At 36.2% G+C, this 12872-nt stretch overlaps 2 protein-coding genes across 2 annotated transcripts; both read right to left on the bottom strand.

Annotated features, from left to right (window-relative positions):
• Window positions 1-1741: 1741 nt before the first annotated feature.
• On the bottom strand, window positions 1742-3890 carry LOC141343864 (polymeric immunoglobulin receptor-like). The gene is made up of 6 exons (XM_073848534.1): window positions 3863-3890; window positions 3146-3484; window positions 2742-3031; window positions 2585-2639; window positions 2472-2502; window positions 1742-1781 (listed from the first exon to the last, which is right to left on the bottom strand). The coding sequence occupies exons 1-6, from the start codon at window positions 3888-3890 to the stop codon at window positions 1742-1744; spliced, it is 783 nt and encodes a 260-aa protein (XP_073704635.1).
• A 3842-nt stretch (window positions 3891-7732) lies between these two features.
• LOC141343863 (polymeric immunoglobulin receptor-like) lies at window positions 7733-12495 on the bottom strand. Its single transcript, XM_073848533.1, has 9 exons — window positions 12393-12495; window positions 11495-11830; window positions 11114-11410; window positions 10951-11023; window positions 8798-8886; window positions 8588-8634; window positions 8429-8512; window positions 8275-8328; window positions 7733-7744 (listed from the first exon to the last, which is right to left on the bottom strand). The coding sequence occupies exons 1-9, from the start codon at window positions 12493-12495 to the stop codon at window positions 7733-7735; spliced, it is 1095 nt and encodes a 364-aa protein (XP_073704634.1).
• Between the last annotated feature and the right edge of the window lie 377 nt (window positions 12496-12872).

Raw genomic sequence — 12872 nt, 5'->3', positions numbered from 1 at the left:
ATTTGTGTATCAGGGTTTTAAATGGTTTTGCATTTTTCCCTGTCCATTTGAACTCCTCTTAAAATGGGGAGTTTTTCTTTAAGAAAAATGGGACTCTTTCTGTCATGTGACAAGCATTTGACAGGAACTAGGAAGTGGCGTCACTTCACTGGCTAAATATGAAAGGAGCAGCATGACCTAGTAAGGGGCTGACACTTCAATAAGATTCGGGTCGACGTCATTTACTACCTGGATTGTGAAGTATACTTTGATGGACAATTACCCTTCCAGGACTAACACTTGCACTTTAAATTCATAAACACTCGTGAACACATTGGACTGTCAACACATGGAGTTTCCTCAAGACAGTTTTATGGTAAAGAACCCAGCAGACTCTAAGCTTTTAACAGTCCAAGGACTTTTTGTACATGGTGTGTTGTTTCAGTTCAGTGTCATTAGTTTGTGAAAATACATTTTTGGTATCGTATGTCTGCTGTTTTATTGGTTTCCTTGTTTATACCCAGCATACATGCACTGAAAACACTTCCCCTTTAAATTGTGTTTGCTTTGCCAGTAGGACATTACAAGGTACAAAAGTCTACCTTAGTATTTGTACCTTATTTACCTCTAAATAGTACATATTACTAGTTTTTCAAAGGATACCACCCCAACTACAGTTTTGTACCTTATTTTCTAAAAATTTGCACATTAAGATAAATTTAGAATAATAAATGATAGAATAAAATGTTGATACAGTTTTATTATGCTAATGAACAAATTATCTATGCTAATGCACTTAGTGATGATACACAACCTAATTTAGCTAATTTAGCTGCATGAGAGATATGGATGATCACATGATCATTTATTATCCAAACAGGAAACAGAAACTAATGACCATAAAAAGGAAACTCTATAAATACTGACATTTTATCAGTACTGCATCCAATCCTTACACAGAGACTGATGGAAATGATAGGATTTATTAGTAGAAATGACTGAAAAGAGTACAAATTGAGAGAGGACAAAATATAGTGTCTTGTATAGAGAGAGAAAACAGATATGTGGGTACAGACAAAATATTGTCTGTATAACTGTCACGTTTAGAGAAGGAGATCTGGGTCCAAATGCAGGGAAGAGTGAATTTATTATAAATAATAATAAAACAAACAAAACCAAAGGGCCAACACGGCACAACACTACTGGAACTTAAGACAAAAGCAAGACAGATTCAAACACAGACCAAACTCAAAACAATCCAAACAATGCAAACTCAACGAGTGGTGGGTGAGTGAAGACTAATATAGTCTGTGTGTGATGGGGAACAGCTGTGTGATCAGAGTGACAGGTGTGTGAGATGAGGCATGGAGTGTGGAGGGAATAGAACAGCGACCTCCGGTGGAGGAGGAAAAACCCACAGCCCAGAGTCATGACAATAACAGACAAATAGGTCTTTCGTTTTTCAGCCTGATTCTGTGAAGAGTCTCAAAGGATTCACATGCAAAATTCTGCTTTTATGGTGGGAGTCTGTCACACCCCTATTTGAATTACTCTTTCTGCATCTGTGTCTATCACAGTAACTGATTTCAAACAATCCCGCCCCTAAACAGCCTTTGAATACAAACTGAACTGTGATTGGTTGCTTTACATGTCAATCAGATGGTCACCTCCAATCAAGCAAAACCAAATCTCATGTGAGTTTCACAAAATCTCAGTAATTTATCTAGACACTCAAAAGTCCTTCAGGAGCAATCTGTGATCTCTAATTCTGTGACAGACAGAAATGTTCCTCTGTGTGCCTCCTGAAAGACAGAATGTGTAGAAAGATATGACAATGGCACAAAGATGCAAATATGAGTGTTGATTAAGTCACATAATGTAGATTTAGGACACACTCTCCCGGTTTCACAGACAAGGCTTAAGCCTAGTTCTAGACTAAAATGTAAGTCTGAGTTTTTTCAGCTGAAATAAAATTGCACTGTTTGATCTTAAAATGTGCCTTTGTTTTGTCTTAAGATGCACACCAATACGTTTTTTTTTTTTTTTTTTTTTTGCAAGCATGTTTATAAAAATTACTTAATTGTCCTTATTGAACTATGGCCTAATCCTGGTTTAGCCTAAGCCCTGTCTGTGAAACCAGGCCATAGTAAAACAAATGAATAAATCTGAATAATGAAACCATAATAATACTAACATGTTCATCTCAGTGCTGGTGTCTGTGCTCACAGTTGGTGTCAGAAATGAAAAAGAATGTTTAATAAATCGGAATAAATCAAAATTTATTAAATATGTTATGCAATCAGTTTAAATTACCTGGTTTTGCAAAACTATGGAATAACAAGCACAGACAGCACCACATGCAAAAACACAAAAAAATGCTTAGAAAGACAAAAAAATCAACTCTATCATGCATCAAAAAAATTAAATAGAATAAATACCATGACAAAAAAATATATATATATATAAATCTTAATTATATTTTAAAAGGATACCTGTATTTCTCAAATCCGTCTGTGGTTACAACTGGTGAATAAAAAATTAAGCAAAGATTACAACCATTGATTATGACTTAATGTCATAACCCTTCAAGAAAAGTCTGTATTACCTGTTTTTGCTTCAGTCACGGTGAGAACAGGAACCTGTGGATCTTCTCGAGAGACCTCAGGAACTAAAAAGATGCAGACTTATTTTAGTCATTTTCTTTTAATGTTCCAGCAAGAAACCATGTGCTGATTTGATTGTGAATGAGTTTTACCAGAGACTGTGAGCTGAACAGGAACCTGCTGTTTTCCTACAGAGCAGAAGTACCAGCCAGAATCAGGTAGTCTCAGTCCAGTCATCACCACAGTGAAGGATCTTCTCCCATCATCAATGATCTGGACTGATGGAGTATGGGCTGTGTCAGTCCTCCCCACTGTGTAACAGCTCGGATCTTTATATCTGCACCACTGTTTGAGTTTATTCTGATATCCAGGACTGTAGAGACACTGCACACTGATATCACCACCTTCATGTCCAGATACACTGCTGCTAACCACAGACACATCAGGAGCTGAACACACACACACACACACACACACACACACACACACACAAACGTCATTTGAGATTGTGATTTATCAGAAATTAAAAACAATTTTTATTTGAATGAAAACTCATCTCATACCTGACTGAACTGTGAGTTGAAACTGCTCTATAGCATCCTTTACAAATATTCCTCCGACCTCCACAGCACACCAATAAGTTCCAGTGTCTTCATGCTTCAGGTTCCTTACAGTCAAAGTACAGAAACTCTGATCTGGATGATCAATTACTGACACTTTTCCTTTGGTTTCATTAGCATATGCCAGAGTTGAGCAAGAACGGTATGATGCTGTTGCATCAAAGCACCAGTATTTCTTATATTCTGCTGCATATGTCTCATCATAATAACATGGAATAATGCTTGATCCTCCAGTCTGAACTGTTACCACTTTGCCTCCTGATCCAGTTTCCCACTTAAAACCTGGGTGAAGAAAAGATCAGCAAACATGACAAAATATTACGTTGGCATGATTATATTTCTAAAACACATTTATGAAAAATATCAATATATATATATATATATATATATATATATATAAAAATTAATAAATATACAGAAAGAGAAAACAGTTGCCTGTTATGAGCCAAAGAAAAATTGAAATGAACTGCATGGCGCTGATCGTTCCTTTGTCAAAGCGTTGTAATAATGTTTCTTTGCACATTTCTGTGCTATTTGGATCTGTCAACTTCCTCTTGTATTTTATGAATTTCAGCGTCACACCATACAGAGGAGAGGAAATGGTCTGAACTTTCTGCAAAAATGAGTCAGATTATATATATTTGCATTGCATGTGCATACAGCTGTGGAGTGGAACCTGGAAACTCATTCCATTAGAGAGCTTATATGTCATGAAATGTGTTTTAATTGCATAAATTGCACACAAATATTTACACATATCTAGAAGAGCCAAAAGCATCAGAGAATCCTCTTTAAACTAAGGGAAAGTTATTCAATTGATTAGAAGACAAGACGATAGAAATAAAAAAATAACGAGATTGGTAAAAGTATTGATTGCTTTGAATTACTTCTATTTTGAATTAAACTCTGTTTAAGATGTAGTTATGATTTGTAAACTGCAAACGGTGAGAATAGCTCACCTGTGGTTAATAATATATGATACTGCAACATATGTTTTATTAACAAAAATGGTTTGTTTAGGTGATGCATTTGCAACAAGTGTTGCAAATGGAACGCCTATATTAAACACTTTGTATTTTGATTTTCCCCTCAGCCTCATAAAAGTGTTCTTTGGAGGCGTAAAAGGGGAACAAGAAAGCTATATGCTAATAAGTATGCCTTGCTCATGCAGCTAGAGGTGTTATTATTGATATATTAAAATAGACATAGATATGCTTGCTCTTTTGAGAAGTTACTGCAAATTGCCTTCTGAATTTTTGATACTGTAATGAAAGGACAAACATACTCTGTGCTTGGATTGTCATGAAAACCAAAGAGCTCTACCTATACCAGGAGTGGTGTGTGTGTGTGTGTGTGTGTGTGTGTGTGTGTGTGTGTGTGTGTGTGTGTGTGTGTGTGTGTGTGTGTGTGTGTGTGTGTGTGTGTGTGTGTGTGTGTGTGTGAAGACTTTCTCGCTGTTATTTTTGATTTATTGCTTATGAGTTATTGTTTTAATAAACCGAAACATGTCAAATGGTGATTCGATTAAAGGGGTCATCAGATGCCCATTTTCCACAAGTACATATGATTCTTTAGGGTCTTAATGAAAAGTCTGTAATATACTTTGGTTAAAAATTCTCAGTGGTAGTGTAAAAAAACACCCTTTTACCTTGTCAAAATGAGCTCTGCAAAATATCAGCTCATTGTACACATGGGCCCTTTAAATGCAAATAAGCTCTGCTCGCCCAGCCCCTCTCTGCTGAGGGATTAGGAGCTGTAATGTTTACTTTAGCCGCGTTTAGCTGCGCTTATCAGCGAAACTTGCCAACAAGCACATTATTAAGAAAGGCCATTTGCAAAGATGCATAAAAAACCCTTATACTCACTTCTGCTGTGGGTGAAGCTGCATCAGGAACAATTCGCACGAACATAGATGCATTTGTAGATTGGGATCGCCGCTTTCCTTTTAAAAACGAAGTAACATTAATCCTCTGCGTCTTCAGAGGCTCAGATGTCGGGAGTAAATGAGGTCTGCTATGTTCATGATTACATCCAACAACAGAACACCTCAATCGCTCAATTAGAGTCTTCCTCTACACCTGAGTCACAGAATGGCGATCGAATTGGGACTGTTTCAGCTCGGTGAGGGCGGTTCTAAGGTAAGACTTTCATGTCAATCAACTGTGTTTCGCCACAACAACAAGAAGCTGAGAATGACCTGATTTTATTACTTTTTGAAGATTAAAAGAATACCACTGGGTGGATTTTTATCATTGTAGGGTGGTTGTGTACACAAATTGCTAACACACATTAATATTTAAACAACATGTAAAAGCCAGTTTTGCATCCGATGACCCCTTTAACAAAAATACAGCCGAAAGGAAAAGACATGTGTGACAAAGTTAGGACACCCTATGAGTCAATTGCCTGTAGATCCATTTTTAGCAGTAATTCATTTAGTAATTCATTTTCTGAATGACTTTATCTGTTGCCAATTATACCCCAACTTTAGCTGTTTATAGCAGATGCCCTCACATTTAATCTGAGAATACTTTGATATACAGAGGAGTTCATGGCCGACTCAATGACTGTGAGATGTCCAGGTCCTGTGGCAAAACAAGCCCAAAATCATCAGCCCTCCACCAGCATGTGTGACTTTTGTAATGAGGTGTTTGTGCTGATATGCTCTTTAGGTTTTCACCAAACTTGGTACTGTGGATTATGGCCAAACATTCCCACTTTGGTCTTGTCAGTTCAAAGGACATTATTCTAGAAGACTTGAATGTTTTGTTCAGATGCAACTTTGCAGACCTAAACTGTGCTGCCCTGTTTTTTTTTTAGATAGAAGAGGTTTTCCTTTGCCAAGCCTTCTAAACATGCCACATTCCAAAAAGTTAAACTTTTGTCTCGTCAGTCCACAGAGTAATTTCCCAAAAGTCTTGAGGATCATCAAGATGTGTTCTGGCAAAACTGAGACGAGCCTTTATGTTCTTTTTGCTCAGCAGTGGTTTTCAGTTTGGAACTCTTCCAAGCAGGCCATTTTTGCCCAGTCTCTTTCTTATGGTGGAGTCATGAACACTGACCTTAACTGAGGCAAGAGAGGCCTGCAGTTCTTAAGATGTTGTTCTGGGGTCTTTTGTGACCTCTTGGATGAGTCGTCGCTGCGCTCTTGGGGTAATTTTGGTCGGCCACTCCTGGGTAGGTTTACCACTGTTCCATGTTTTCACCATTTGTGGATAATGGCTCTTACTGTGGTTCGCTAGAGTCCCAAAGCTTTAGAAATGGCCTTATAACTTTTTCCAGACTGAGAGATCTCAATTACTTTCTTTCTCATTTGTTCCTGAATTTCTTTAAATCTCAACATGGTGTGTAGCTTTTGAGGATCTTTTGGTCTACTTCACTTTGTTAGGCAGGTCCTATTTAAGTGATTTCTTGATTGCAAACAGGTGTGCCAATAATCAGGCCTGGGTGTGGCTAGAGAAACTGAACTCAGGTGTGATAAACCACAGTTATGTTTTAACCACTTGGCCACTTTTTCCACACATGTGGGTTTGGATTTTGTTTTCCTTCATAAAAAAAGAAAACCCTTCATTTAAAAACTGCATGTTGTGTTTACTTGTGTTATCTTTGATTAATATTTAAATTAGTTTGATGATCTGAAACATTAAAGTGTGAAGGGGCTTAAGTATGTATATGTTTATATACATGTTCACATGTTTACATACATGTTCATATGTTTACATACATAAAATGTTCAACAGATTAAAAGTAGAAATTGCAAAATACATTCACAAATAGACAAATATAGATTTTATTTATTGTCAATCAAAAGCAAGCATCACAACAATTTACACACTTATTACTAAAGAAGTGTTCAGTAAAACACTAAAACTTAATTTTAAACCTTTTTTTTTTTACAATGCAATAGTATGTGCACAATGCCACTACACTTTTTTTTGCATGTTCACCTTTAATCTCAAATCAAAGTAAAAAAAAAGTAGAAAAAAAAACAGATATTTTCTTAAATTAAAAAGTAATGCGTTACTTTACTAGTTACTTAAAAAAGTAATCTGATTACGTAACTCGCGTTAGTTGTAATACGTTACCCCCAGTAGGCTACTAGCCATTTAATGCACTGGAACAGCATATTGATAGCAATTTTTTTCCCACAGATTCTCATTGGCTGTTCTTGCTGCTCCTGTCTCGTCCTAAAACCTTTACTGATTTTAACTGAAGTTTTTAAAGATTTTATGATTGTAACATTAAATAAAATTACAATTATAACATTAAATGATCTGTTCTTCAGATTTTAGAGTGCATTTTTATTACTTAAAATAACCTTCAAAGTAAAAAAAATTGCCAAGTTGTTTTTAAGCCAGCATTTTTAGAGTGTACAAGGGATATTGACAGATGATAAGAGATGAAAGCACAATTTCATCAGAATTAGTTGTTTGCATGCTTTATTTGTAATTATTCCTGGAAGAAAAAAACAAACTATATATTAGGATGATTCAACTTCAGTACCATTGTGTTCCTATTTTGCTCAGGTATTTAGTGGTTAACCTGTAATTAAGAGATTAAACAGTGAGATGAAATCACATGTTTAGTGTGTGTGTGTGTGTGTGTGTGTGTGTGTGTGTGTGTGTGTGTGTGTGTGTGTGTGTGTGTGTGTGTACCTGGTATTCATCACGTTGTGGGGACCAAATGTCCCCACAAGGATAGGAATACCAGTAGATTTTGACCTTGTGGGGACATTTCTCAGGTCCCCATGAGGAAACAGGCTTATAAATCATGCACAATGAGTTTTTTTGAGGAAGTAAAAGTTTGCACAATCTCCTGTGAGGGCTAGGTTTAGGAGTAGGGTAGGTGTAGGGCGATAGAAAGTACGGTTTGTACAGTATAAAAACCATTACGCCTATGGAATGTCCCCATAAAACATGTAAACCCAACATGTGTGTGTGTGTGTGTGTGTGTGTGTGTGTGTGTGTGTGTGTGTGTGTGTGTGTGTGTGTGTGTGTGTGTGTGTGTGTGTGTAAAACATCCTGTGATTATTAACTTGAGAACTTGAAAACAGAAAACTTGTAACATCTCACCTGCTTGTGCACAGAGCTGTACATCACCTCATCCTCCACAGATACTGGGCTTCTCTGGAGATATGGAAGATGATTAATAAGGAATACTGAAAATTACATTACAGTACAACTGAGATCAGATATTTTCTATTTATGCTATTGTGTGTTCACTTACTGCTTTAGTTTTGTGTCGTACTGTCACAAAGGAGTAAGTCACTTCATTCTCTGCAACCGCTGAAGATGAACTGACACTATTTCCCTGAAAATAAACACATCTGATGCTCTAAATCTCTCAGTTATGAGTTTTAACTCAAATTGTTTAACTCAGACTTACTGCGTCATTGGCTTCTTCTCTGTTCACCTCTGTGATGTGTTCATTGTCTGTCAGTAAGAAAATAAATAATGTTATCACTTATTTAGTGGAACTGTTCATCAACAAGAAGCTTATAAATATACGTGCAAATCTACGGGTACATAAACTGATCATGAACACACTTTTTTTAATGTAATCTGTCATATATTAAGAAAGGTTATTAATACTGACTGCGTTTCTTCAGAATAACGGCTGACATGACAATCGCAATCACCATCAGCAGCACAACCGCTGGAATCCACACCTCCAGATACAAATCCCTGTGATAACCAACAGTGCAAAAGACTTTGAGAAATTTGAGTGAAGAAAAAAAATACAGTGTGACCATAACTGAAATATTCTTGTCCAAACACCCTTAAAGTGGTGTTTTGTTTCTGAACTCATTTCACACTCACCACAAAAAGACATTGCAATTCTACAAATCGACATATAGACAACTAAAATAAACATACATGCAAATAAAGAAGTTGAGCTCACTGATATAACTACACCAGACAAAGAAAAGCAGCAAAAAAGCAAAACACATAAAAATAAAGTCTGAAATACACCACAGGAATTAAATATCTGAAGGCAATGGCATCATAAACTTTCATAAATGGTTACAGAGAACCACCAAACTGAGCACCACCAAAACAAGAATAGCAATGCACAGTGAAAGAAGTCATTACTTGCAACAGCATTTTTAGGGCATGAAGCATTAAAAACAACACTTTCTGTTATGAATTATTAATAAAAATATAGAAAGTGAGCAAAGTAAACTTCTATTATAATGATGATAGTCTCTATACTTTATTTGTTACAGCGAGAGGAACACGTTACGGTTGTTTTGATCGCAGATCAATACTGTTCATGTACCACAGTGTAAGATTAAATTAATTTACATTTAACTAGTTTAACATGGAGAGACACCGAAATGTAGACCTTCATTTACATGCCTACTGTAGAGTTTAGGTCAAAAGTTCACATCCCCTTTTAGAATCTGCAAAACGTTAATTATTTTACCAAAAAAGAGGGATCGTTAAAAAGGCATGTTATTGTTTATTTAGTACTGAGCTGAATAAAATAGTTCACATGAAAGATGTTAATCCACAAGAGAAAATAATATTTTTTTATAAAAATTACCCCGTTCAAAAGTTTACACCCCCTTGATTCCTAATACTGTGCTCTTACCTGACTGATCCACAGCTATTTTTTTTTTTTTTTTATGTTAGGTGATAGTTGTTCAAGAGTCCCTTGTTTGTCCTGAACAGTTAAACTGCCTGCTGTTCTTTAGAAGAATCCTTCAGGTCCCACAAATTCTTTGGTTTTCCAGCATTTTTGTGTATATGAACCCTTTCCAACAATTACTTTGATTTTAAGATGCACCTTTTCACACTGAGGACAACTGAGGGACTCATAAGCAACTGACAGGAGGTTCAAACACTCACTGATGTCCAGAAGCAAAAACAATGCATTAAGAGCCGGGAGGGGGGTGAAAACATTTTTGAATTTGATGAAGAACAGGGTAAATGTACCTGATTTTGTCTTCTGGTAAACATGTACCTATCTTCTGTAGCCTCGGAAGGGCAATACTAAATGAAATAATATGATATAAAAGGGAAAAAAAGACAAATGTACACAACTCCATTTTATTCAAAACTTTTCACCCCCTGCCTCTTAATGCATGTTTTTTCCCTCTAGAGCATTAGTGAGCATTTGAACCTTCTATAATAGTTGTATATGGGTCCATCAGTTGTCCTCATCCTGAAAAGAACTCAAAATCATACAGTCATAAGTGGAAAGGGTCCAAACACAAAAAATGCTATAAAATAAAAGTGAATTGACTTGACTAACTTAAATACCACTGATTGACGATTGCATTCATAAAATCAACAGGCAGGTCTGTGATTGGCTACACTGTTCAACACTGCAAAAACTTGCTGCAGAGAAACTTTTTGGTGTTTTAATCTATTTAAGCAAAGAAAATCCTATTTCAATACTCATTGTGCTGCTCTTCACTGCTTGCTGTCTGATAGGTGTTTACTGAAACCGGTGTTGTAGATGACATAGTAGTTGCATCTCTGCTAACAAGAGAAATATGAACAAAAATTAATCTGACTAGAAGACAAAAATAAGCAACAACACCAGTCACAAAAATAGACCAAAAATTAAGAAAGACACTATATTAGACTATATTGATACATATACAAGTATCGAATCAAGCCCATGATATTTTCATTAATATTTTAATAAGCTACTAACCTGTTTCTCTCAAATCCTTCTGTGGTCACAACTGCTGTCAAATAGAAGTTAGGTAAGTTTAAAAAGATTTGTTATATTTATACCATAACCTCCAGTAAGAGTCTGTCTTACCTGGTTTTGATTCACTGACCGTGAGAACAGACTCCTGTGGATTTTCTAGAGACACGGGAAAAGATAAAACAAAAATTTAGTTTTTTTCTTCAAGCAAGAAACCCTGTGTAGATCTCATTAGTGAATGAGTTTTACCAGTGACATTAAGTTGAACAGGAGCCTCCTGTTTTCCTACAGAGCAGAAGTACCAGCCAGAATCAGTCAGTCTCAGTCCAGTCATCAGCACAGTGAACGATCTTCTCCCATCTTCACTGATCTCAACTGATGAATTCTGGGATGTGTCAGTCCTCCCCACTGTGTAACAGCTCTGATCTTTATATCTGCACCACCGTTTGAGTTTATTCTTATATCCAGAACTGTAGAAACACTGAAGTCTGATATCACCACCTTCATGTCCAGATACACTGCTGCTCACCACAGACACATCAGGAGCTGAACACACAACAGTCATTTTGGATTGTGATTTCTGAGGAATTAGTAGGATTTAACAAATATCAGAATAAACTCATCTCATACCTGATTGAACTGTGAGATGAAGCTGCTCTGTCGTATCCACATCAATTATTCCTCCAATCTCCACAGCACACCAATAAGCTCCAGTGTCTTCATGTTGCAGGTTTCTCATAGTCACAGTAAAGAAACTCTGATTCGGATGATCAGTTACTGACACCTTTCCTTTGGTTTCATTAGCATATGCCAGAATAGAGCAGTAATTGTATGCTGACCCGGCGTCAAAGCACCAGTATTTCTTGTGTTCAGTGTATTTCTTGTCATAATGACATGGAATAATGACTGATCCTCCAGTCTGAACTGATAACACTCTGCTTGCTGATCCTGTTGTGCACTTAGGACCTATAGATGTAGGGTGGGGGAAAAAAAATCAACTTTAGTTTGAGTTTTTTGTTAATATTGATGAATGATCAATCATGTTCAGATGCCTGAACAGATGATAGATTAATATATGATTTATTTTAAGTAACAGTATTTTTATTTTAAACAACTTACAGGAAGACAATGCAAAACCAATGCAATTGCCTTCACTAAATTCATTTTAACCCTAGTGGTATGCTGAAGATCCTTTACCTAAAAAAAAAAACTTTTTTTTTTTTAAATCTCTTATAATGCTATGTTATCAACAAATTTTGAATTCAAACTGTTTAGTCAACTTCTTTTCATTTAGTTAGAACAAGTTTGTTTTTTGTTTTTTCTCGCCCAAAAGAAAACCCTCTCTGAGTCAAAATAACCAGAACATTAAACATTGATTATAGTCTTTATTAATAAAGTCTGTAATTATAAAAGAATGATCAAAACACTGTCTAAAATAGTTTTAGACATAACAGAGTATAGCGTGTCATACAGCAAAACACGTCAACTGACCGCATGAATAAACAAAATTATAAACGAAGACACTTGCCTGTTATGAGCCAAAGGAAACACACAATGATCTTCTTCAAACTGACAGTCCTTTTGTCAAAAAGTGACGATGTTTCTTCTCTCTCCATCTTCATCATGTACATTGTCTTTGTGTTATTACTACACAGCTTATCACTCAAGGAGATAAGATATGATCTTACATTCACTGTTCAGACTGTCACTTCCTGCATCTGTGCTCTTCAGCCAGCTCTGCACATTTTGTATGTCTCCCTCATCTAACACCCAATTCAAGTCTTGCAGTCTCTGCTAACAAGCCTATGAATGGAATCAGGTGTGATAAATGAGGGAGACACACTGAATGCAGTGCTGGGTCTGACAGGACAGGTTTAAAATCCCCTGGTTAATGTCACAAAAAGTTTAAATACAAAAAAATGTCACTTCTGCAAAAATCACAAATTACAAATGCATCACTTGGTCGAGATATTTAAGATTATTCAGATAAGACATTCTAATACTTCAT

This window comes from Garra rufa, chromosome 10 (genome assembly GCF_049309525.1).
Source record: "Garra rufa chromosome 10, GarRuf1.0, whole genome shotgun sequence".
NCBI classification, from domain to species: domain Eukaryota; kingdom Metazoa; phylum Chordata; class Actinopteri; order Cypriniformes; family Cyprinidae; genus Garra; species Garra rufa.
The sequence above is the reverse complement of the archived record's forward strand: the minus strand, read 5'-3'. Positions and strand labels throughout refer to the sequence as shown.

What these genes read in the sequence shown, in the direction of transcription:
- LOC141343864 (XM_073848534.1), bottom strand. Translation starts at nt 3,890, where the DNA reads ATGAGTTTCCAGGTTCCACTCCACAGCT. An exon ending in CCAGGTTCCACTCCACAGCT is followed by an intron (nt 3,485 to 3,862) that starts GTATGCACATGC and finishes TTCTTCACCCAG; the next exon opens with GTTTTAAGTGGGAAACTGGA. An exon ending in AGGTTCCTGTTCAGCTCACA is followed by an intron (nt 2,640 to 2,741) that starts GTCTCTGGTAAA and finishes TTAGTTCCTGAG; the next exon opens with GTCTCTCGAGAAGATCCACA.
- LOC141343863 (XM_073848533.1), bottom strand. Translation starts at nt 12,495, where the DNA reads ATGTACATGATGAAGATGGAGAGAGAAGAAACATCGTCACTTTTTGAC. An exon ending in CGTTATTCTGAAGAAACGCA is followed by an intron (nt 8,635 to 8,797) that starts GTCAGTATTAAT and finishes TCTTACTGACAG; the next exon opens with ACAATGAACACATCACAGAG. An exon ending in TACGACACAAAACTAAAGCA is followed by an intron (nt 8,329 to 8,428) that starts GTAAGTGAACAC and finishes CCATATCTCCAG; the next exon opens with AGAAGCCCAGTATCTGTGGA.